We start from the raw sequence: 24,016 nt of genomic DNA, 5'->3' as shown, positions 1-24,016 counted from the left end.
TATTACACAATTTGAAAAACAATTTAAAATTTTAAAAAATAATTTTTAAAAACTTTATGGACCAGAGGCAATTATTGAGAGGCAAAGGAGCAATTGCTTTATTATATTTTCTCATTATATGTACGAAGGTGGGCATTATTGTCTTCGTAATACAGAAAAGGAAAGTGAGTCTCCAAGAGGTCAAATAACATGAGCAAAGTCACACAGCTAGAGATCGTGCTGAGATCAAAGCTCAAGTGATCTGGCATCAAAGTTGAAACTATCTATTTATACGAGACCATTTTCTAGTAGAATTCTCTTTTCTGGAATTGTAAGATTCTAGCATGGCGTAATCAGTAATTGTGTGTGGCACTGTCTGTGAGCACCAGATGGCAAGAGTTCTTGGTATGTCCATTCAGGAGCTATGCAGGCTGGAGCATTTGTAAAGCTTTCAGTACAGAGCGGGGAAGATCACAGTAATTCAGTCTAGTCCATGGAAGTCTTGGGAATAGAAGCTATCAAAATGTTCACAAAGATCAGGTGCTGGCTGGGCGCAGTGGCTCATGCCTATAATCACAATGCTTTAGGAGGCCAAGAGAGGCGGATCACTTGAGCCCACCAGCCTGGGCGACATGGCAAAACCCTCTCTCTACAAAATTTAGCCAGGCATAGTGCACATGCCTGTAGACCCAGCTACTCAGGAGGCCGAGGTGGGAGGATCGCTTGAGCCTAGGAGGTCAAGGCTACAGTGAGCCATGATCACACCACTGCACTCCAGCCCGGGTGACAAAGTGACACCCTGTCTCTCACGCACAGAAAAAGATCAGGCAATACTGCTCTCAGCTGTGCCAGGAGATAGCTCAAGATTATTCGCTTTCCTCTGGCAATCTGAAAGTTCCTCAGTCACAATCTCTGTCAACCCAGAATAATGCTTCTGTGTTACTTTCCCTGACTTTATTAGCAGCACAAGAGAAGGGTTTGTGTATGTGTGTGTGTGTGTATTGTGCTTCCATAATATACATGTGTAAGTAAAACTAATGAGTAAAGACTTAATAAAATGGATAAACTGAGGCTTTAAACTATTCCTGAAGGTTGAATAGTTTGATTGTTGAATTGAGTGTTTGATATTTAGGAAGACACTGGTTTGGGCTTAAGTGTGTACAGGGATGCCTCACCTATGTTAGCAGGCTCTTGTGAGAGTAAGACGGATGCAAAACTCCTTGCAGAGAGTTAGTCACTTTAACCAAATGTGGCTCTGATTAGTTGAGAGGTGCTACCTCTAATCAGACATTTCCTTGGTCAGTACTTCTAGAAGAAAGTATGTGAGTTAGCTCTAATTTGAGGATGGTTTATCAATTAGTAGTTAAATTACCTCCTGAGCAAGGCTAGCATTTTGAATACAGTATGTTCAATTTGCATTTGGTTAGATGGTGTCAAATTCCTACTTCCCTCTGTGAAGCATGCTTTAGAACAAACTGTGCTTCTAGTAGTTAAATACACAATATTATTTGTGTTTAGAGATGGTTTTAAATTTGTGTTGTGGCAGCTTTCTTAGAGGACTAATTTAAGAAGGAAAAGAAAAATACAAGATGATACTGTTTTAAATGCCTGGGAAAGCTACAGTAGTCTCCTGATGTCATTTGTTTCCACGGCAACAGAAGGCCTTCAAAACTTTCTTCCAGCCTAGGGAATCACTGTTCCCTGCCCATTTCTTCTTATCTGATGGAAGTAGTCTCAACTAGTGCATTTGCACCTACCTGCACTCACGCAGATCTGCCACACCTGCAGTCTTTTGCCTGTGCCTGGAGCTTCACACAACTCTTCCAAGTTTGAATTAGTTCTCTTCGGCTTTTTTTATCCTTCAGTATCATCAAATCACATTTTTCAAAATGTATATCACTTGTAACTATTTGGGAATGGCTTGGTCACCATTTACTTCCCTATGCAAATCATGGACAGTTTTTGCTCGGGCCTCTGAGGCACTATTCTGTCTCTGGAAGATGCCTAAAAGGGTGGTGTATGAGTTACCAAAAATGATGATGATGCATTCTTGAGCCCTGGCTAAGCTCGTCCTGTACATCCTGAGGCAGTTCACCCCTCGCTCCTTGCATGGCAGACTTTTTGAGTTACTTTAATTTTAATTTTTATTTTTTGTAGATATAGGATCTCCCTATGTTGCCCAGGCTGGTCTTCAACTTCTGGGCTGAAGCAGTCCTCCCGCCTCAGCCTCCCAGAGTGCTGGGATTACGGGCATGAGTCACCGTGCCCAGCCACTTTCTTAATTTTTAAAAATCAATTATTAATAACAGAAGTAATCAATTGAACATTCTTATGAAAGATTCACAGATATGGTTGAAAACTACTTATTAACACCACCCCTAACAGGTTTGGGTCTCCTTCCTAGAGAGGAGTTATTATGATACCGGTGTAGTACCTGTAATTCATTTATTGAGTCTCCTGCGGTTAGGTTATTATTGTTTCTATTTCCCATTTTTACTGTCCAAAGAGTGCTACGGCTGGTCATGGTGGCTCACACCTGTAATTTCAGCACCCTGGGAAGGCGAGGTGGGCAGATCGCTTGAGCCCAGGAGTTTGAGACCATTCTGGGCAACACGGCAAAACTTTGTCTCTACAAAAAAATATAAAAATTAGCCAGGCATGGTGGGGTGTGCCTGTGGTCCCAGGTACTCTGGAGGTTGAAGTGGGAGGATCAGATGAGCCTGGGAGGTCAAGGCTGCAGTGAGCTGTGATTGTGCCACTGTACTCTAGTCTCCAGAGCAAGAACCTGTCTCAAAAAAATATATATATATATATGTATTTAAAAAGCAGCGCTGGCTGGGCGCAGTGGCTCACACCTGTAATCCCAGCACTTTGGGAGGCCAAGGCTGGTGGATCACAAGGTCAGGAGTTCGAGACCAGCCTGGCCAAGATGGTGAACCCCATCTCTACTACCAGTACAAAACTTAGCCAGGCACAGTGCCAGGAGTCTGTAATCCCAGCTACTCGGGAGGCTGAGGTAGGAGAGTCGCTTGAACCCGGGAGACGAGGTTGCAGTGAGCCAAGATCATGCCACTGCACCATTCTAGCTTGGGCAACAGAGCAAGACTCCGTCTCAAAAAAAATTTAAAAAGCAGTGCTGTAATGAGCATCCTTGTACATGGCTACCTGTATGAATTACCTTCCACCTGGGATAATAAAAGGCAACCAGGATTTTGTTTTGGGAGTTGGATTTTTTGGTTTGGGGAAGTTATTTTGTAATTATTATTATGTATCATACTGTATCCTTGCATGTCCCAGAGTGAATCAGATACTATATCTAGTTGTGTTTGACTTCCTCCTTAGGATCAGGAAAGTATGGCAGAGGAGGAAGTGTTCTGTCAAGAATGGGATTCTGACTATCTCACATGCCACAGTAAGTATGTTTCTTAATTTACCCTGCCCATTGTTAGGTTTTCTGGCCTCGTAGGCCAGAAAGCAAACACAATTATGTACTCAGTAGTAAAAATTTGCACAAATATATTTATGCATTTGGGTCAGATCTTTGCCGATAATCCTTTACCAAAAAAAAGGTTTTGTCTTGCCCTGTGGTGGTTGGCATCATTCTTTGGCACCACTAGACACTTGTATTTTTGCTCCCTCAAAATGAATAAGGTATTTTGATTTTGTAATCTTATCTTTTGGGAAGTATTGATTGTTCTGAAAAACCTAGGTTTTTGAATTATAAAGATGACAGAGGCTGTTCTTTGCATGTAAAAATAATGTAGGAAACATAACAGTAGATGTAAAAACCTTGGTGGTAGTCAAAGAAGCACACAGTAAGTTTTGCCCTTTTTAAACCAACAGAAAACTCTTTTCAATTCTTAAAAATGCAGAGATTGTAGCGAAAAATGTACCAAGCGGGAATGGAAATGGCAAAGTATATGCCGATACTTTTTTAATGTGCTTGCTGTGTAACCCAATAATCTCAGTTTCGATTTTAAAAACTCATTAAATTACAGTATGCTGTGCCAAGTGATGTCCTTGGGGCACTGCTCAATGAATTGCCAACAGAATAGTGGAAATGAGAGAAGAGTATTTATTATGTTGACAATTTTGTATGACTTACAGCTGACTTTAGATATCTATCAGGCAGGAAAGGAAGTACCACTTACCTTCATAAACTTTATTTCACTTAATCCTCCCGACAGCGCATGTGGTATGATAACCTTCATTTTACAGATGAAGAAACTGAAGCACAAAGAACAACTGTAATTTGGCTAGTAACTCACAGAACTAGAAGTTCAAACTCGGGTGTCTGCCTGACATTAGTCCTTGCGGCCCTTCTGTCTTCCTGCAGAACCCATCATCTTACTACACTGTAAACGCCCCCTTGGGCACCTACCTAGTCCTGTCCTTCTTTCTGTCTTCAGCCTCTCACACAAAACTTGACATACAGAAGGCTCTTAGTACACACTTGTGGCCCAGTCCTTTGTGGTAAATGACTGCCCACATCTTAAAGATTGTTGTCCCTTATGAAACTTGAGCAGCTGGATCATCTCTGTCCCTTGCCCCTCGCAGCACACTTTCAGTGATTCTTCGGAGGAATTCCTCAGAGGTCTTCAATTACCCTCAAACAGCCCAGCTGAGATTTTTAGCTGTCATGCCAGTTGTGTCCGGCTACCCATCTGATACCAGAAATCCTGTTCACAGACTTGGATCTGTCTGTAATTATGATTGAGGCTGTCTAACAGTAATTCATTTCTTCAGCAATCTTTTTTTTTTTTTTGAGATGGAGTCTTGCTCTTTCGCCCAGGCTGGAGTGCAGTGGCACAATCTTGGCTCACTGCAACCTCCATCTCCCGGGTTCAAGCTATTCTCCTGCCTCAGCCTCCTGAGTAGCTGGGACTACAGGTGCCCACACCACACCTGGCTAATTTTTGTATTTTTAGTAGAGACAGGGTTTCATCATATTGGCCAGGCTGGTCTCAAATTCCTGACCTTGTGATCTGCCCGCTTCGGCCTTGCAAAGTGCTGAGATTACAGGGGTAGCCACCACACCCAGCCCTTCTTCAGCAGTCTTTTGTTAAGCTTCCATTCTGCCATGTTCTGGCGTAGGCATCAAAGATGCATGGATGAAAAATTAGATAGTTTTTACTTTCTTATATTTAATTCCGTACACAGTCACCTGTGTATACCAGAGTGAACATTTCTGATCCTTTGGCTGTGTAGATGGTGAGTTTTTAGTCAGTTACCATCGTTTTGTTTTGTTTTGTTTTGTTTTGTTTTGTTTTGTTTAAGACAGGGTCTGGCTCTGTCACCCAGGCTGGAGTGCAGTAGCAATAATCTTGGCTTACTGCAACCTCTGCATCCTGGGCCCAAGCCATCCTCCCATCTCAGCCTCCTAAGCAGCTGGGAATACAGGCACACTTCACCACGCCCAGCTAATTTTGGTATTTTTTTGTGGAGGCAGGGGTTTTGCTGTGTTGCCCAGGCTGGTCTCGAACTCCTGGGCTTAAGTGATCCACCCACCTCAGCCTCCCAAAGTGCTGGTATTACAGGCATGAGCCACTGCACCTGGCCAGAGTTACCATGTTTACCCTAACTCTCTACCTTCTGCTGCACAGCTCTCCCCTTGGATTTGTCAGGCTGTAACAGTTCTCACTAGGCATTTTGAGAAGTTATATAATGGCTTTATCATGTTGTATCTGTTTGCTTTTCTTAGGAATCTGCTGTGGGAGGCAGTGCAGAGTGATGGAGATCATATAGTTGATGAAGTGAATCAGTGGCACTGCTTAGTAGTTATATGACCTTGGGAAATTTGCTAAAAATAAAATAAGTTCCCTTTCCCCTCCTGTTTTTATTCCTGCCAGAACACGTTGTGGCCAAACCAACTGTTTATATGCATTCTTAAGGCTCGAATTAACAATAAGTCTCACATCACCCACATTGTTTAGTGGCTAAGATAATGGACTATGGCATCTGTCTGATTTGAGTCTGAATGCCAACTTTGCCATTTACTTTGTGACCTTGAGAAAAATATTTAACGCATAAAGATTATATGAGAATTCAGTGAGATGGCATGCCATGTGTGGCCATTCTGTTAACAGTTATTAGTGCTATTACTGTTAGTTTATTGGATGTTGCTGACAATACTGAAATCTGTTGACAAGCAGACCCTCCTGCTACAAACATCAGCACTCTCCTGCCCCCAGAGCAGCCTGGAGGGAAATGGCTTACTCTCCTAACTTCTGATTCTCTTCTGCTGTTTTTGCTATTCTATTCCCCACTTTTCATTGGCTTTGGCCCAGACCTTTTTTTGCTGCCAGTTACATCACTCATAATCACATTGCTGCTCCCACAAAAAGGTCTCTAGCCAGTTTTAGCTGGCTTTTCCTGACTCTGCAAACACCATTGATTAGAATTAGGTTGAAAATCAAGGCCAGCAGTTTTCTGAGAAAAACATAAAGGGCTTCTTTGAAAAACTGGGGAGAAGAGCCTTTGTTGTCAGAAAACTTGAGGTGTTTGGGACACATGAAAATTCTTTGGTTTGAAGGCCCTCATCAGTGTCACCTTTGCAAATTGTTCTTATCAAAGTGATTCAGGAGAGGGCCAAGTACTCATTTAGATTAATGGTGCAGGGTTTGTTGGCTTGGCCACCCAAGCAAGGTCTGCACCAGAGGTGATTCATCTCCCCAGCTTACTATTCTAAGGAGAAATACATTTCTGTGTACACCTGAAAAATTGGCAGCCCATTCTTAGAAGATTCATTCATAAATTCTTTGCTTTTCATGTATCTGTTAAGACATAAGTTTTTTTACTGACTATTCAAAGTAATGCAGCACTGTGGGAACCAAATTCAGTGTGAATCTCTGAATTTGCTATAACAGTAGTAATATTAATGATAGCAGCTTCCAGCTATGAACTATCTAGTATGTTCTAAATGTAGTGTAAGATGCTTTCATTTCAAAATACCAGTTCCAGCAAATCTTTGGCAAACATTTCACTTAGCCTCAGGCCAGGCCCGGTGGCTCATGCTCAATTTGGAAGGCTGAGACAGGTGGATCACTTGAGCCCAGGAGTTCAAGACCAGCCTGGGCAACATGGTGAAACCCCATCGCTACAAAAAAAAAGGCAAAAATTAGCTGGGCATGATGGTGTACACCTGTAGTCCCAGCTACTTGGGAGGCTCTGAAGTGGGAGGATTGCTTGAACCTGGGAGACAGAGGCCACAGTGAGCCAAGATTACGCCACTGCACTCCAACCTGGGCGACAGAGCCAAGCCATGTCTCAAGAAAAAAAATTTTTAGTCAGCCTCAAAACTTAAAGTATAAAGCTTATATGAAGCCACTAAACTATTTTAATTTCTATAATTTTGAATTATTTGCTTTTTCTAACTAAAAGCATTATAATATAAATAAATACCATAAAACAAATTACACCAGAATGTATAGGAATTATAGTTGACATATTTATTGTAGTAATCTTGAAAAATCAATTTCAAAAATATAAGCAGCTATGTTCTTCAAAAACCCTGCTCCCTGAATTTATTAACCACAGTGTCACATTCTGTTTAAATAATGGGTTGTAAAAAGAAAGAGAACTACCATTTGTGGAGCACTTAAAATGCACCCTGCACTTCATCTTCAAGATGGCCCTACAAGATAGGCATCACTGTCTTCATTTCTCACCATGCTGGAAGTTCCTAGGAGGCAGGGACCTCATCTTACTCAGCTTTGAATTTTCAGTACCTAACACATTGCCTGACGTGTACTTAGTGCTCAGTGAATACTTTTCTAATGAGACTGCATTTTATAGTTGAAGCTCAGAGAGGTTAAGTCTCACGCTCAGGGTCATGAAGTTTGTAAATAGCTGGACCAGTTTTCCAGGCTTAAAGCCTAAACTCTTTCTCCTGTATCATAGGGTTTTTTTTCTCAGATGCCAGATTGTTGTTAGGTCTTTGAAAGTTTCATGAAGAACAGTTCTTTGCAGTGGAACTCCTTACCTTGGCCTTACCTTGATACTCCTTGAATTAGTCAGGGGTCTTAGGGTAGAGATGGCTGTAAGGGATTCCAGGAAGGGAGGAGGAGGAGTACTAGTCATGAAGATAATGCAAGTATTCTAAGAATTTATATTTGAATCTGAAACTGCCTGAATAATATATTACATCTTTCAGATGTCTTCAGATGCCCTTATGATTAACACTTACGGCAATTATTAAATTATTAAACTTATAGTCACTTTTTTCTCAATCAGCCAACACCAACAGTATTTTTAATAGCCCACAGAAGTTCATTAAGGTCTGGTGTTTTACTCAAAAGGGTTGGAAATCCAGCTGGCCTCTTTAGATGTTCCACCTCTTAGGTGGATAATGTGTGTGTGTCCACCTGCTTGATGGGCTGATCATTTTAAACAGAGGCAGAGTCAGACCGCATCCTTTTGAGTCCATCTGCAGTAAATGCCCATTCAGCATCTTATTGTATATGCCTTTTATTAAGCTACTTACTCATACTACTTATTTGTAAAACAGAATAACTGTACCTGTCTTCCATGTTGTGAGAATTAAATAAGATGATGCATTTAAAACTTTGTAGAACCTGGACCTCAATAAATGTTTCTTAAACTTAGCTGTTGTTATCTCAGTGAGCTGAGGTAGGGTTACAGCATCTGAAACCCTGGAGCCAGACTGCCTAGACTTGAATTTCAACTGTGACACTGAATCTCTAGTGAGGATTTTCCGTCTAAATAAAATGGGGCTATTAATAAGGCCTAATTCATAAGTGATTGTAAAGATTAAATGAGTTTATTGATTGTAAATAATTAGAACAGAATGTAGGGCAGAATTAGTGCTCAATAAATGTCAGCTATTATTATTACTACTCTAATGTATAACTATTTCCATTTTAAACTGTGGTTTATTGGAATTCTTTTTTTTTTTTTTTTTTTTTGAGACAGCATTTCCCTTTGTTGGCCAGGCTGGAGTGCAGTGGCACCATCTTGGCTCACTGGGCTCAAGCAATTCTCATGTCACAGCCTCCTGAGTAGCTGGGACTACAGACATGTGCCGCTCACAGCCAGCTAATTTTTTAGTAGAGACGGGGTTTCACCATGTTGGCCAGGCTGGTCTGGAATTCCTGACTTCAAGTGATCCACCCACCTCAGCTTCCCAAAGTTCTGGGATTACAGACGTGAGCTGCCGCACCTGGCCGTTGGAATTCTTTTGTATTGCTATTTTCATTACTGCTCAGTGTACTTTACAGAGCCCATTTGGGGTACCTCTTCTCTCATAAAAATTTAATTTCTGCCTGTTAGGGATTAACAGCAGCTCTGTCACCTTCCATGGCATTTCACTGAAGCAAGAATTGGATATGTCTCTTATCCCTTTCCTTTGGATCTTTGAATCTAAAGTCTGTTGTTTTATTGCCCTATCCAGAGCCCTGAAGATAACATTCAGCTGCCAGGGCTTTAAAAGAAGCACTGAAAGCACATACAGGAAACAGGAAGAGACCTGCAAAATGGATTGCTCTCTTCTTTGCAATGTATTCAGTAACCTTGTTTCTGTGCCTGACCTTCGGAGCTCTCCTGGGCTGTCCTCTCATTCCACATCTTTACCCTCATTGTCACTGAAAAGAGAATGAGAATATTTTTCTTCCCTCCAGCAGATTAGAAAACAGCACTGTCAGGTGTAAAAGGGCGAACTTTGGAACCAGTTAAACCCAGGCTCAAACCCCTGAAAAAAACTGTAGGACCTTGGATAAGTTACTTAAGCCTTTGGAGCCTTGTTTTTCCTCAGATATAAAATGGGCATAATTTACCCATAACTTTTTTTTTTTTTTTCTTTTGCGACGGAGTCTCACTATGTCACCCAGGCTAGAGTGCAGTGGTGCAATCTCGGCTCACTGAAAGCTCCACCTCCCAGGTTTATGTCATCCTCCTTTCTCAGCCTCTCAAGTAGCTGGGAATACAGGCGCCCACCACCACGCCTGGCTAATTTTTTGTATTTTTAGTAGAGTTGGGGTTTCACTATGTTAGCCAGGATGGTCTCGATCTTCTGACATCATGATCCGCCCACTTCGGCCTCCCAAAGTGCTGGGATTACAGGTGTGAGCCACCACGTCCTGCCCACTGAAATTTTTTTATTCCTTTCTAGGCTAGGTACTATTGAAGCAGTGATGAATTAGTGGCCCCTGCCCTCCTGGAGCTTGGAATAAACAAAGGATAAGTCCCATAAAAGAAGTGAGCAGAAGGTTGTAATGGAGAACAAAGCAGCTACTTTTAGTGTCGTCAGGGAAGGCTTTTCTGATAGTTTAGCATAAAGGTAGGCAAGGAGCAACCCCACTAGAGGGAGGAGAATGGGCCAAAATCATGAGACTGGACAGTATGTTCGTGGAACCTAAGAGAAGTGAATAAGGGTGGAAATGATATCACTTTTCATACCCTCTGTGAAGAGTTCAGAGGTTCAAATAAGACACTCTTTGAAAGCTGTTGATACGTACATATTCTGGATACCAGAATTCACAAACATCCCTTCGCTTTTTTAAACAAAAGACCAGATGTTAACTTTCCTGAACAAAATTCAAAATACATCTGCAAGTGGGGCATGGTTGTGTGCACCTGTAGTCCAAGGTACTTGGGAGACTGAGGCCAGTGGGTCACTTGAGGCTAGGAATTCAAGGCTGCACTGTGTGATGATTGCACCTGTGAATAGCCACTGTGCTCCAGCCTGGACAAAATAGCAGGACCGTGTCTCTAATAAAAGGAGTGCAACCGCAGGTCCAAGGGCACTGGTGTTGAACCTTCTCCACAGCCATGTTCCCTGGCAAAAGAAATGTAGTTGTTCTAGTATAGAAAATGTTATTTGGACATATGACATAAGCTGCGCTGTGTCCAGAACTAAGGGTCACTGTGGAATATCTTTGTCTTCCACATTGCAAATGCAGAACCTGAAGATAAAAGTTTACTAGAGGGCTTCCCAAGTTCAAGTTCTATAAAATATAAGTTTAGAAATATATCTGCTGAAGTCTTACAGGTCGTTCTTTGAAATAATACATGCAGCAGATATGTTTACTCTATTTGAATCCTGGTGGAGGTTCTTCTTTTCACTATTCGAGTCACAAGATTACATATTAGAAGCATCAGTGTATAGTTGATTGCAAATGAAAACTCTCATCACTTGCATCTGAATGAACCATTGCAGGTGTTTGGAGGGGGCTGCAGTTGGCCAAATGAATCCAGTGATTCTCATCCCTGACGGTACATTGGAATCACCTGGTTCCACCCTCAGCGATTTCGATTTAACTGATCTAGAGATGAAGCCCAAGTATTGCTAACCGGGTAACTTCAACTTCAGCCAAAGCAGAGACTCTCTGAGTCCTTCCACCATTGTTTGCTACTGTTAAAATATAGAGAGGCTAGAATGGAGGTGTGTTACTCAGAAATCTGAAGCCAGTGATAGTGATATTTGTCAACTTTGTGAACTGGATTGTGGACCTCAGAACTTAAGCCAGTTTGAAGTCAGTTCTCACCACCTCTTTCTTTCTTCTAGTTCAGTACCCTTTTAATAAATGAAACAATAAAGTCAGAGCAGTGGGCAGGTCTAAGCTTCTTTCAAAGCCAGTCTCCGTATTTTAAGTGCCCAGTTACTGAGTTCTTTCACCTCTCTTCTGTGTGCCTGGAGTCCCTCTGTTTGCATGCTCTGTGTCTTCACATTCACCAGGGTTGTGTGCCCTAGACTCCTCCTCCTCACGCTGCCTATTGCCCATGCCCGTTCAGTTTACTTCCATAGAGCTTCCACCTTAGACAGGATCTGATGTTCTTTTTGAACCTTAGTAACTTATTGGGAAACTCTCCCAGAGATGATTGCATTTTAACAAGGAATACTGCCTTAATCTAAAGGGAAAATTATAGTAATAGAATTTTATGTATCAGTTACGGGGACACCATCAGAGGAGATATTCTGGGAATAATTAGTAATTATAAAGATAGTTGTCTGGGTGCAGCGGCTCACACCTGTAATCCCAGCAACACTTTGGGAGTCTGAGGCAGGAGGATCACTTGAGTACAGGAGTTTGAGACCAGCCTGGGCGTTGTAGCAAGACCTTGTCTCTACAAAAAAAAAAAAAAGGCTGGATGTGGTGGCACATGCCTGTAATCCCAGCTACTCAGGAGGCTGAGGCAGGAGGATTGAAAATGGGAGGTCGAGGCAGCAGTGATCCATGATTATGCCATTGCACTTAGCCTGGGTGACAGAGCAAGACCCTGTCTCAAAATAAAAGAAAGTAGGTGACATTTATTGAACACTCATTACATGCTAGTCACTTTACATATGTTTTCTTTTTTAACTTTCATAACACCTTCACAAGGAAGTAGCTGTTAATCTCCTTTTTTAAGAGGAGGAAGCCTGAAAGTCACATTAAGTGCTAGAGCCAGATATGAACCCAAGAAGGTAAAGTCCAGAGCCTTTTCTGCCTCCCATTTGGAAGTGGAGCACCAGACATTTGTCAAGCATTGCCTAGTTCATTATCACAGCAGAGATGGCATTGTTTTCCCTCATCGTGGTGAGATAGCATGAGACTCAGAAGAGCCAGGATACTTGCTCGTGACAGTATTAATGTGTGCCTGGGCCTAGACTCAAACCCAGATCTGATTGCCTCCAAAATCAGACTTTTCCCTCCACTCTACCATGGACCTTAAAGTATGAATAAATTGCTTTTCCAAATTAACAGAGTATTGCATTGCCTCCAAACTGGAAAAAACCTCGGTTCCCAGCATGCGGCTCCTTTAAAGCCAGGTGTTTTGTAGCAGTTTCTCATTTGGGCTTCAGCAGACAGCAAGCAATGCACTTCTGATTTTTAAGTCTGGCAAATCCTCTGGAATAGCAAGGGTGTCGTGATGCTGATACTGCCTAGGATTTGAGGACCTGCCAAATAAATCTCTCTGGCTTTCATGTTGAACAGAGATTAGTAGAAACTCCTTCAAGGAACGTGTTCCATAAATGAAGAAGGGAGGACAAAATTGAAGAATTAAAATATAGAAGAGGTTACAGATCAAAACCACAGGACTCACAGCTTGTGAGGATTGAGGTTGTTAAACCTTGCTTGGAGGTCTGACACAGTGTGTGTCATTTTGCATGCTTCCAGTGTGACTCTAATTCTAGTAGACAAGTGAGTAGAATAAAACTTCATTAATTTAGAGCCCAGAAATTTATAAAGTGTGACCATTTGGTTGCAGTATATGCTGTTGGTTCTGAGCATATATGAAGGTATATGTTAAGGGGTAAAAAGTTTTGTTTTTTTTTTTTTTTACTTTTACTAAGGGGTAAAAAGTCTTTTTTAAAGTCTTGATTTACAAATTTGAATCTATGACACCAAGGAACCTGCAGTTTGACATCAGCTGTCTTGTTACCTCCTGCCCACATTCCTAATATAAGAAATAATAGATTTCTTTTCTTTTCTTTTTTTTTTTTTTTTTTTTTTGAGACGGAGTCTCACTCTGTCACCCAGGCTGGAGCGCAGTGGCCGGATCTCAGCTCACTGCAAGCTCCACCTTCCGGGTTTACGCCGTTCTCCTGCCTCAGCCTCCTGAGTAGCTGGGACTACAGGCGCCCGCCACCTCGCCCGGCTAGTTTTTTTTTTTTTTGTATTTTTTGGTAGAGACGGGGTTTCACCGTGTTAGCCAGGATGGTCTCGATCTCCTGACCTCGTGATCTGCCTGTCTCGGCCTCCCAAAGTGCTGGGATTACAGGCTTGAGCCACCGCGCCCGGCCAATAATAGATTTCTTAAAAATGTTTTAGGCCAGGTACATTGGCTCTCACCTATAATCACAGCACTTTGGGAGTCTGAGGCTTGAACCCAGGACTTCGAGACCAGCCTGGGCTACATGGCAAAACCCCATCTCTACAGAAAAAAAAAAAAAAAAAAAACACAAAACTTAGCCAGATGTGGTGGTGCATGCCTGTTGTACCAGCTCCTTGGGAGGCTGAGGCCGGAGGATCACTGAAGCCCAGGAGGCAGAGGTTGCAATGAGCCGAGATCACACCACCGTACCCACTCTGGGTGACAGAGTGAGACCCCATCTCAAAAAAAAAAAAAAAAAGTTTTACTTTGACCTAATGTTCTGTTGTTAATAGCTGTGACCTTAAGACAGAGTTAACCTTTTGGTGCCTTATTTTCCTCATCTCTCAAATAGTAATAATAGTGGTACTTAGTTGTAGGGTGGTTATGAGAATTAAGTGAGCAAGTATATGTAAAACACATGGCATGGAGCCCGCCATGAGTAAATGCTGTGTTCTCATCAACATGATGATGCCCTTGCTTTAAAGAATGCCCTTCCTGTGTGAGGCTAATAAAAGCCTCAAACACATTTTGTCTCAGCCATTCACGAGGTCATGAGTTCAAGAACAGCCTGACCAATGTGGTGAAACCCCATCTCTACTAAAAATACAAAAAAGTAGCCGGATGTGGTGACACGTGCCTGTAATCCCAGCTACTCGAGAGGCTGAGACAGGAGAATCACTTGAACCCAGGAGGTGAAGGTTGCAGTGAGCCAAGATCACGCCACTGCACTCCAGCTGGGCAACAGGGCAACAGAGTGAGACTCCGTAAAAAAAAAAAAAAAAAAAAACCCATAACTCAGATGTTTTACTGTCAAATTAATGCATTGTATACAAATATTCCAAAGGTTTTTGTTTTGTGTACCCTTGTTGGAAAACATGACATAAAGTGGCCACTGTAGTTAAATAGGAAATGTGAATTTAAAAATTCTTCCTGTACTGGCCCAAACTCTGTATACTATCAAATAGTAGGTACTCAGCACGTATTTGCAGAAATGTCTGCGTGGATGACTAGCGCATTCATTGGATGCAGTAACATCAGCCCTGCGTCTTAGCGGGAGCCCCAGTAAGCTCTTTTTTTCTATTTGCGTTGTAGCATTGATTGTTTAATGTTGATTTGAGTGGAACACCCTCTCAAAAGTAAGGTAACAGATTCCTTGCTACAAGAAAAGACATTTTCTTGGAGATCTCCATTTTCAAATATTTCTTTTTTTTTTTTTGAGGCGGAGTCTTGCTCTGTCTCCCGGACTGGAGTGCAGTGGCCGGATCTCAGCTCACTGCAAGCTCCGCCTCCCGGGTTTACACCATTCTCCTGCCTCAGCCTCCCGAGTAGCTGGGACTACAGGCGCCCGCCACCTCGCCCAGCTAGTTTTTGTATTTTTAGTAGAGACGGGGTTTCACCGTGTTAGCCAGGATGGTCTCGATCTCCTGACCTCGTGATCCACCCGTCTCGGCCTCCCAATATTTCTTTATCACATATACATGCCAACTGGAAATGAGTCCCTTTATTAAAATGGTTGGGAGATACAGTGATAAATGTTTGACAAAAAAATTAATAAAATGGTTGGGAGGGTTAAGGGAATTCAGTCATCCACTCTAGAATGAATTACTTCAGTTAGATAATCGCTACTTATCTTCTTCGCTGTCTGAAGGATCATGCAAGGGATGTGAGAGCTTTAGTTGTGGCCACAGCGTAGTAAGTTTGGAGTTTGGAACGTGCATCTGGAGGGAAAATGAGGGAACTGGCCATTTAAGGGCAATAAGAACCAGAAAAGGCAAAACCGTAAAGCCATATTTTGACTGACTTTGTAAGTTTTCCAAGGGCTTGTCTTGACTGGGAAACAGTGTGATAAGTGAGAAGAGATTTGTTCAGAATTCAGCTTTGGCATTTACTTTTTGTAAAACATAGGTTAGTTTACTTCACCTTCCTGATCCTTGGTTACCTCATTTATGAAATGGGTTTGGGAACAGTACCTAACTCACAGAGTCATTGCAAAAATTAAATAATAGAATTCATATAATGTACCTAGCAGTTTAGGTGCTTATTTTTTTAAAAAACTGTTACCTTTTTATCTGTCTGGAAGGTCAAAAGCCAATAGTCTTGATTGCTAAAATTCTGGAGATAAGATCTCTCTGCAGTGGTAAGTGTTCAGCAGGTGCCTTAATTTCTTGCCAGGGGGTTGTTGTGGTTATTGATCGTATGCCAAAAATGTATGTCCCTGTAGGGCACAGTAGGTGTCTAACTAAATATTTATTGAATGAAAACTTTGAAATGACTGTAATGGTCTGAGCAGCTCTGCTTTCAGGCACTAGCATAGGAATTGAAGAGAGCTTTGTCATTTTTACCTCTTTCCACTCATCAGCCTCATCCTGGATGGGTCAGGCCTATTTTCCAAGTACTTAATTATGTTCACTTCTTGTTTGTAAAGCAGAGCAATTCAGTAAGATGATGGGAGGAAATAATTTCATTTCTGGGTACTAATTCCAGTAGCAGCTGTTTTCTGCTAACTGAGAAATATGCCTATGTTAACAACTTTACACTTCCAGCAACAACACTGGAACCATGGTGCACACTAAGCTGTCTAAAGACAAATGTGCGGTGTTTATTTTCTTTTAGGAAACACAGAAACATTAATTAGAATTAATGCATTCTGTTTCTGCATGCATTTCTACGTACACGTTTGATGATTTTCCTAGCTGAACATCCAGTTTCTGTTATGTCAAAGAGATATCTTCATCACTTCTCTTCATGAAATGTACCCAGAGCTTTCCTGATTGAAACATTTTCAAAAATCAAAAACTTGAATAGGTTTTCCTTTTGTCTGAGGGTGTGTGGGGGAGGGGGTGTAAAATGAAGACATCAGTGTATATTGTTAATTGGGAAAAACAGTTTACAAAACAGTATATACAAGTTGAACCAACATATGTCAAAAAAAAAAAAAGACACACACATCTTGGTAAAATTAAGGTATTAACAGTGATTATTGCTGCATGTAAAAGTGAGATTAACAACTAATGTTTGGTTTCTTCTTTGTACTATCTCTGTCTCATTTTCTTCTATGAATGTGTTTTATTTTAATGAGAAGTAAAACCTATAAAAGGATAAGCCTCAGAGTTTGAAGGAACAGAGTTGTAGAATTGTCAGTTTTGAAAAGTGTCATAACTATATTTAGAGAAGCTCTTGTAGCTTTTGACAGAGATGCTGCTCAAGAGAGCCTTCAGGAACAATGTGTTCCTCCCTTCACTCACCGTTCAAGTTCCTGGACTGAGTAATTCACATACTAGGTAAAGGTTACTTGTGGAATGATACATTAAAAGTCTCCTTTTCTAGCTGTCTTAAGCCTCTGGCCACCAGCACCACTACTGTACATAGCTCTAATTCAGGCCCTCCTCATTTCGTTGCTTATCTTCCTTACTCTCTCAGCCTCTCTCTGCCTCCTCTACCTCTCCCACCACCATCCCCGTGAAATACAGGTCTAACTGGTCACTCCACTTTCTCCAGTAGATTGCCTGAGTCGTGAATGGGAATATGAGTTTTTTAGTGTCACATGCAGAGTCTCCCTTCCTGTGTGCTCAGTGTCACCTCCTGCAGCTTGTCCCCTCCTAGGCCCCAGACCTTTGGACCTGCTCCTCACGCTTCCCAGTTTGTCCGTGTTCCCTCCTCCAAGTCCTCTCTGAAGGTTAAGGCTGCCTGTGTGGAACCTTGCCTACCTCTTTGGTGCACACTCTTGAACTCAGGTCCCTGAGCTCCCTGGGCCCCATATGCGGTCAGGTCTGTTTCCGCAGATGCCTAATGTCATGGACCTTGTGTTTTTCAGATGTGTTTGGAATGTGGTAGAGGCTTAATAAATATATGATGAATGAGTAAGTAGGAATTTCAAAGTGGCTTCTAAAATTTCTCTTTTCCCCAATTATGAAAGTAAATACTTAGAGGAGAATCATATAACCAAGAAGATATTAAAATAGAAATTAATCTTTGGAGCTTTTGCTTCATTGACTTCTAACCGTTACTGTTATCAGGAGAAAATGTTCTTGTGTGCTGGGCATCCAGCTGTTACTCCCCAAGCTATATCAGATTACTTTCTTTCCAGGCTGGACTGCAGAGTGAACGCAAAAGAGGAGTAGTGGGGGCTCTGACCCATCCAAACCATTTCCTCACCGGGAGAGCTTAGGAATGTTACTTAACCTCTCTGCGCCTTCATTTCTTCACTTAGTAAAAGAAACTAAAGACTTCCCTCACAGGTAGTACATGAGATAGCATATGACATAAGATGCCTGGAATGTAGTCATTAAAATAGTAAATATTTATTGAGGGCTGGGCACAGTGGTACATGGCTATAATCTCAGCACTTTGAGAGGCCGAGGCAGGAGGATCACTTGAGGCCAGGAGTTCAAGACCAGTTAAAGCAAGACCCCATCTCTACAAAAATTTAAAAAATTAGGCATGATGAGGCAGTCCTGTAGTCCCAGCTACTTGGGAGGCTGAGGCAGGAGGATGCCTTGAGCCCAGGAGTTCAAGGCTGCAGTGAGCCATGATTGCACCACTGCATTCCAGCCTGGGCAACAGAGTGAGATCCTGTCTCTTAAAAATATGTATTTTTTAAATTAGCCTCATGTGGTGGCGTGCACTTATAGTACCGGTTACTAGGAAGGCCAAGGTAGGACAATAACTTGAACCTGGGAGGTCAAGGCTGCCATGAGCCGTGGTCTTGCTAGTACCTGATGTATGCCAAACACTTTTTAATGAGAAAAATATGTGTGTCCTTAGTGAGAAGGAAGATAGGAAGCAAATAAGGAGCGATAAGAGCCAGACAGAAAATACAGCAGGGTGTACAAGAATGGAACATTATGGGGAGGTGGTCAGGCCAGGTACCGCCCGCTCTAAGGAGGTGCTGATTGATGAGAGTCCTGCAGGGCATGAGCAGGGAGCTCTCCGAGGGCCTGCAGGCGAGTGTGAGCAGCAGGAGGGACCAGTGCCCCTCCTCAGCCAAAGGAACAACTCAGAGTGACAGGAGCTGAGTGCGAGAAGGGGCCTGCATTTGGTGCCTGGAGGTCATGGCGCAGATGTGTGTTTATTCTGAGCAGGATGGGAATCAACAGCAAGGACTCAGTAGATACATAGACATTTCCAGAGTTTCTCTTCTGTTTTGTTTTCTTTTTTCTCTCCTGTACTTTAATAATATGAAAGCATTTCCTAAACTGTTCCACTGTGGTGTAGCCCAGAGTAAATCGTTTAGTTTTACTTTTAGTCTGCTGAAATCCCAGAAAGATTATACACCATCTCTAATCAATATACCTATAAATTAGTACTGAATGTCAAGAAAATGCTTTGAAATTTTGGAAAGTTATACAAACATCTGAAGTTACAACTATTACTTTAGTGATTTCTGTGCTTCAAATGCCTTGGTTTTTGGACTTCTGTGGAACATACCATTCCCCTCTGGTATTCATGGACCAGTCAGCACTGGGTATGTCAGCTGCTTAGTCAAAACTTATGCGTACTTGGCTCCTCAAAGTCACATTTGGGATGATGGCCATTTGTCACGTGCCTCACTGGCAGCTTAGTTTGGAGAAGAACACTGTGTGTAGGCAAGATGTGCCTGTGTCAAATGTGGTTCATGTTAACGTAGCAAAAGTCAGTCTAGTAGATTTGACAAACTTCTAAGAGAATAAACATCATACGTCATCACCATTGAAGTTGTGGGTCAATCATGGAATGACTTAAACGGTATAAATTACTTATCAGCAAAATACTTTGAAATAGTCCGTGCTTAGAAATGAGAGGTGAGGAGGTTGGGACGAGGGAAAGGAGCAGAAAAGATAACTATTGGGTACTTGGCCTAATACCTGGGTGATAAAATAATATGTATAACAAACCCCTGTGTTTACCTACATAATAAACATTCACAGGTACCCCCAAACCTAAAAGTTTTTTTTTTTTTTTTTTCCTAAAGAAAGAAAGAAATGAGAGCTGAGACCTGAGGCCGGCATGGTGCCTCACGCCTGTAATCCCAGCTGAGGCAGACAGATCACTTGAGCTCAGGAGTTTAAGAGCAGCCTAGGCAACTTGGAGAGAGACTGTCTCCACAAAAAATACCAAAAAAAAAAAAAAGGTGTGATGTTGTGCATCCATAGTCCCAGCTACTTGGGAGGCTGAGGTGGGAGGATTGCTTGAGGCTAGGAGGTTGAGACTGCAGTGATCAATGATCACCCCACTGCACTCTAGCCTGGCCGACAAAGCGAGACCCTATCTCAATAAAAACAAAAAGGAGAAAGAAAAAGAAAGAAATGAGAGGTAAATGGTGCTGTTTAACTTGCCTGAATGCAGTTAATACTCAGCTGAGTGTATGGTTTTTTGGTTTTTGTTTTTTGTTTTTAAGATTTATATCTACTCTTGGTTGTATCTGTTGGTAAGATTGTTCAGAAACACCACAGAAACCTAGATTTTGGGAGAATTAAAAAATAAAGTTAACCTTCTGTCGCGTTCAAATGTGAATAGTGTCTAAAAATTACTAATTTTTTTTTTTTTTTTTTTTTGAGACAAGAGTCTTGCTCTGTAGCCTTGTTGCCCAGGCTGGAGTGCAATGGCGTGACTTTGGCTTACTACACCTCCACCTTTCAGGCTCAAGTGATCCTCCTGCCTCAGCCTTCTGAGTAGCTGGGATTATAGGCATGCACCGTCATGCTTAGCTAAGTTTTGTATTTTTAGTAGAGATGGGGTTTCGCCACGTTGGCCAGGCTGGTCTCAAACCCCAGGCCTCAAGTGATCTGCCTGCCTCAGCCTCCCAAAGTGCTAGGAGTACAGGCACAGGCCACCACGCCTGATCAGCTTAAAAATTATTACATTTTTCAAAGGCAGTCCTTCCCTACTTAAGAAACCTGAAACCTCTTATTATGCATAATCAACTTAAGCTTGGGAAGTTCTTCCTTATGTCTAGCCCAAATCGTCTTCTACAGTTGGAGTGCATTTCTTTTCATCTGAGCTAATGGAAAACAGCTGCCCAACCTTCCCAATAACAACCTGCATATACTTGAAGATGGTCATTAAGTCACCCTCTAGCTTTCCCTCCTCTGTACTAAGTAACGTCTCTAACTCACCTTCAGAGTTTCCATTTTCCACCCTTTTAATCATCTCTTCATCTCCCCAGGCTTTTCTGCATCCTTCTTTAAATGTGGTTTCCAAATTGGAACATAATAACATAGCAAGAGTTGTCCTCACCATTAACTGGGTCGCTGCCTTTTCAGGTGGTTATATGCCATTGTCATTTATATGAGAAACTCAGTAATTTTATCAACATCCAAAAAGATGAGATGTAGAACTAACAGTTCTTTTTACAGTGAGCTAAGCCTGCTTTGTGGCTGCAGATTCTTATTTTGGAGTCTGAGGCCTTTAGCAACCCAAACTTCAGTAGTTTTCTTTTTTTTTGAAATGGAGTTTTGCTCTTGTTGCCCAGGCTGGAGTGCAGTGGCGCTCTGTTGCTCACTGTAACCTCCACCTCCCAAGTTCAAGCGATGCTCCTGCCTCAGCCTCCCGAGTAGCTGGGATTACAGGTGCCCGCCACCACGCCAGGCTAATTTTGTATTTTTAGTAGAGACAGGGTTTCTCCATGTTGATCAGGCTGGTCTCAAACTCCCGACCTCAGGTGATCTGCCCACCTCAGCCTTTCAAAGTGCTGGGATTACAGGCATGAGCCACCTCGTCCGGCTCTTCAGCTGTTTTCTAAGAAAAATTTGCAGGCCCACAAGCTCCTGCCTCCCCTTCTAGGTTTGGTGACATGTTCTGGAGTATAAGAATCTTCCCAAGCACTGTTTCCTCTTAGGCAAAATTCTCTTGTACTTGACTTCTGGTTCCATTTCTAAATCAAAGGTACATGCATTGAACACGGAATCCCCTGGGGTTTCTTACTTCCTCCCCCAAAGCAGTTTGCTTTGGAACAGATAGATACGTGACAAAGGGCATTGTTTTCTATGTCTAATCTCATTGAAATCATAGAGGGAGAAAGATCTTGAAAAATGGTCCAGCGAGCACAGGAAGATAAATAGAAATTGTTTAATGCCTATTATTTAGGAGAGGTAGCAGTGTGTCATTGAAGTTGTCTTGTTTGTATGCCATCTCTGTTGTTTCAGGCTTACCGATGTGACTTGTCTCTAACTCCCTCCCCCTCTCTTTTCCCTAAAAATTTTAATTCCTCACCTGGAGATGCTCCTGGTACTAGGATTTTCAGAACCACAGCGCTCAATTGAAACAGAGACATAGATCCAACTAAAGAGTTTCATTGCTTATTTCTCCAGGCTTCTCGTGCTCGAGCACAGCCCAGGCCAGGCACTCAAACATTTCATTCCTTGGTCAGCTTCTGCAGGAAGGAGGGATCCTAGTATCACCCACTGTCCAGCATGTGACCTTGGACATGGGCGGGCAGGAGAGTGTTTTGACCAGTGTGAATATGTGGTGAGATTCCTAAGTTAGCATGACTATCTAGATACTGTAGGGTCTGTTTTATATGTGTGACCAAGAGATTTGCTGATAAGTTATATGAAATCCTTATCAAATTTTCTCTCTCTCCAGATATTGGAGTTCATTAAGCATTGCCTCACAGGTAGTAATTGTCATTGTACTTCTGAGAGAAGTAATGTAAATTTTGCATCACAACCAAAATTTGTTGAATCTGTGGATACCTGGGAGATCAATTTGGGGATGATTGATTACTGGGGTCATTTTGAATGAGTAAATGAAATATAGCTCAGCTACGTTTCACAGTAAGATACAGCATTAAAAGTGCCAACTGTTGGTGCTTAGGTATGTGTAGGTTCCAGAAAGGTGCATTTCCATGGGCCATGCCCACTGTTCATTGGAAGTGAGGTGGATTATTTTTTATTCTCTTCTGAAAAATCACCAGGATGTTTATGCACAGTTTAAAGACATTTAGTAGGACACCTAATTTTTTTCCATCTTTAATGAGATTCAGAATTCAAGTGGGATAAATAAAACTGTACTAAACTTACCAGCTTATATTTGAGGGCAGAAACCTACAGATCTGTTGTCTTCTTGCAGCAAACTTGTAACAATGCTCAGATGTCTGTTTCTTCATTGCTGAAAATGTATTTTTGTATCACTGAGCAGGCCTTGTGAACTGCATACCTGCCCTGCAGGGCACTGAACCTGCAGACAAGAGAGTGGAGCTGTATATAACTTCTCCATTTTCTCTTTTTTTCCAGTCTAATAGGCAACCAGCTAAGTTGAACCTTCTCACCTGCCAAGTAAAACCTAATGCCGAAGACAAAAAATCTTTTGACCTAATATCACGTAAGTCCATTTTCTCTCTCTGAGTTGGTTATTGTGGCTTCTGACACCTACACATTTCCATTCTCCAGGTCAGCAGCTTTCCAAGCGGGACTCCTCAGAGTTGGCATTGGAACAGTTTCTTGTTATTCCTGCATGTGCTGCTCTAGAAAGATGCCCCGGGTCTCTTAATTTCCACTGAGCCCACCTGCAATTGACAAGGCATAGCAGTGTCAGATCTGACCAGCAATAGAATAGAATCTAGGATTTGTACATTGAACTAGACCAATGCTTGACTGTGAGTACACAGCTTTATCCCCTTGGAGAGATGTTTCTAAGTGTATTCCCATTTTCTGTCTTAGATCTACTGAATTATAGTTGTTGGTATAAGGCCCAGACGTAGTTTAAAAAAAAATAAAAGCTGCTAGGTGATTGAGGTGATTATAATGTGTACGTGTGGTTAAGAAGCACAGATACAGACTTGGGAATGCAGATGTGCCATTATATCTGTACAGCACATTTGCCCAGAGTTATATCCCTGCAAAATCTAACTCTTAAAGGAAAAATCATTTCCTTGCTTTCAAGCAGAACTGCCTTCAACCTCCATGAATTGATGGCACTGCACCCTGTCACCCTTCTACTTCATGGTTCAGAGTTTACTATTCTCCTGTGATGAGAGAGTGTAATGAGCTACCCACCCCACAGCCGGTTATAGCCTGTGCCCTCACAGTGTGTAAAGAGTTGGGGGGAGATGTTCCTCTAGGCCGGCTACCTGTGCTTGTACTGGTTCCCATGGGTATGTTTACCGACCCACACTGTAGCTGAGAGGAGACCTCTTTGTAAAGAGAGGATGACAGTGCCAATGAAATGACTCTCATGAATATCCTGAAATCCTGCAACACTAATCTTAAGTATCCTTCCTTCTCTATCACAGCCCAGCAAGGCAGAC

The 24,016-nt window shown here is 42.1% G+C and overlaps 1 protein-coding gene across 3 annotated transcripts in view; it reads left to right on the top strand.

Moving 5' to 3' along the window:
• Positions 1-24,016, top strand: part of ASAP1 (ArfGAP with SH3 domain, ankyrin repeat and PH domain 1) — a 407,767-nt gene that overhangs the window by 293,237 nt on the left and 90,514 nt on the right. For all 3 annotated transcript variants that reach the window (XM_033203192.1, XM_033203191.1, XM_033203193.1), the window contains 2 exons: positions 3,322-3,391; positions 23,004-23,091. In XM_033203192.1, coding sequence (XP_033059083.1) covers positions 3,322-3,391; positions 23,004-23,091 — 158 coding nt within the window. The remainder of the gene's footprint in view (positions 1-3,321; positions 3,392-23,003; positions 23,092-24,016) is intronic.

The sequence above is a fragment of the Trachypithecus francoisi genome, unplaced genomic scaffold, assembly GCF_009764315.1.
Source record: "Trachypithecus francoisi isolate TF-2019V2 unplaced genomic scaffold, Tfra_2.0 Lachesis_group7, whole genome shotgun sequence".
NCBI lineage: Eukaryota > Metazoa > Chordata > Mammalia > Primates > Cercopithecidae > Trachypithecus > Trachypithecus francoisi.
Note: the sequence above shows the minus strand (reverse complement) of the source record. Positions and strands in the feature narration are given on the sequence as shown.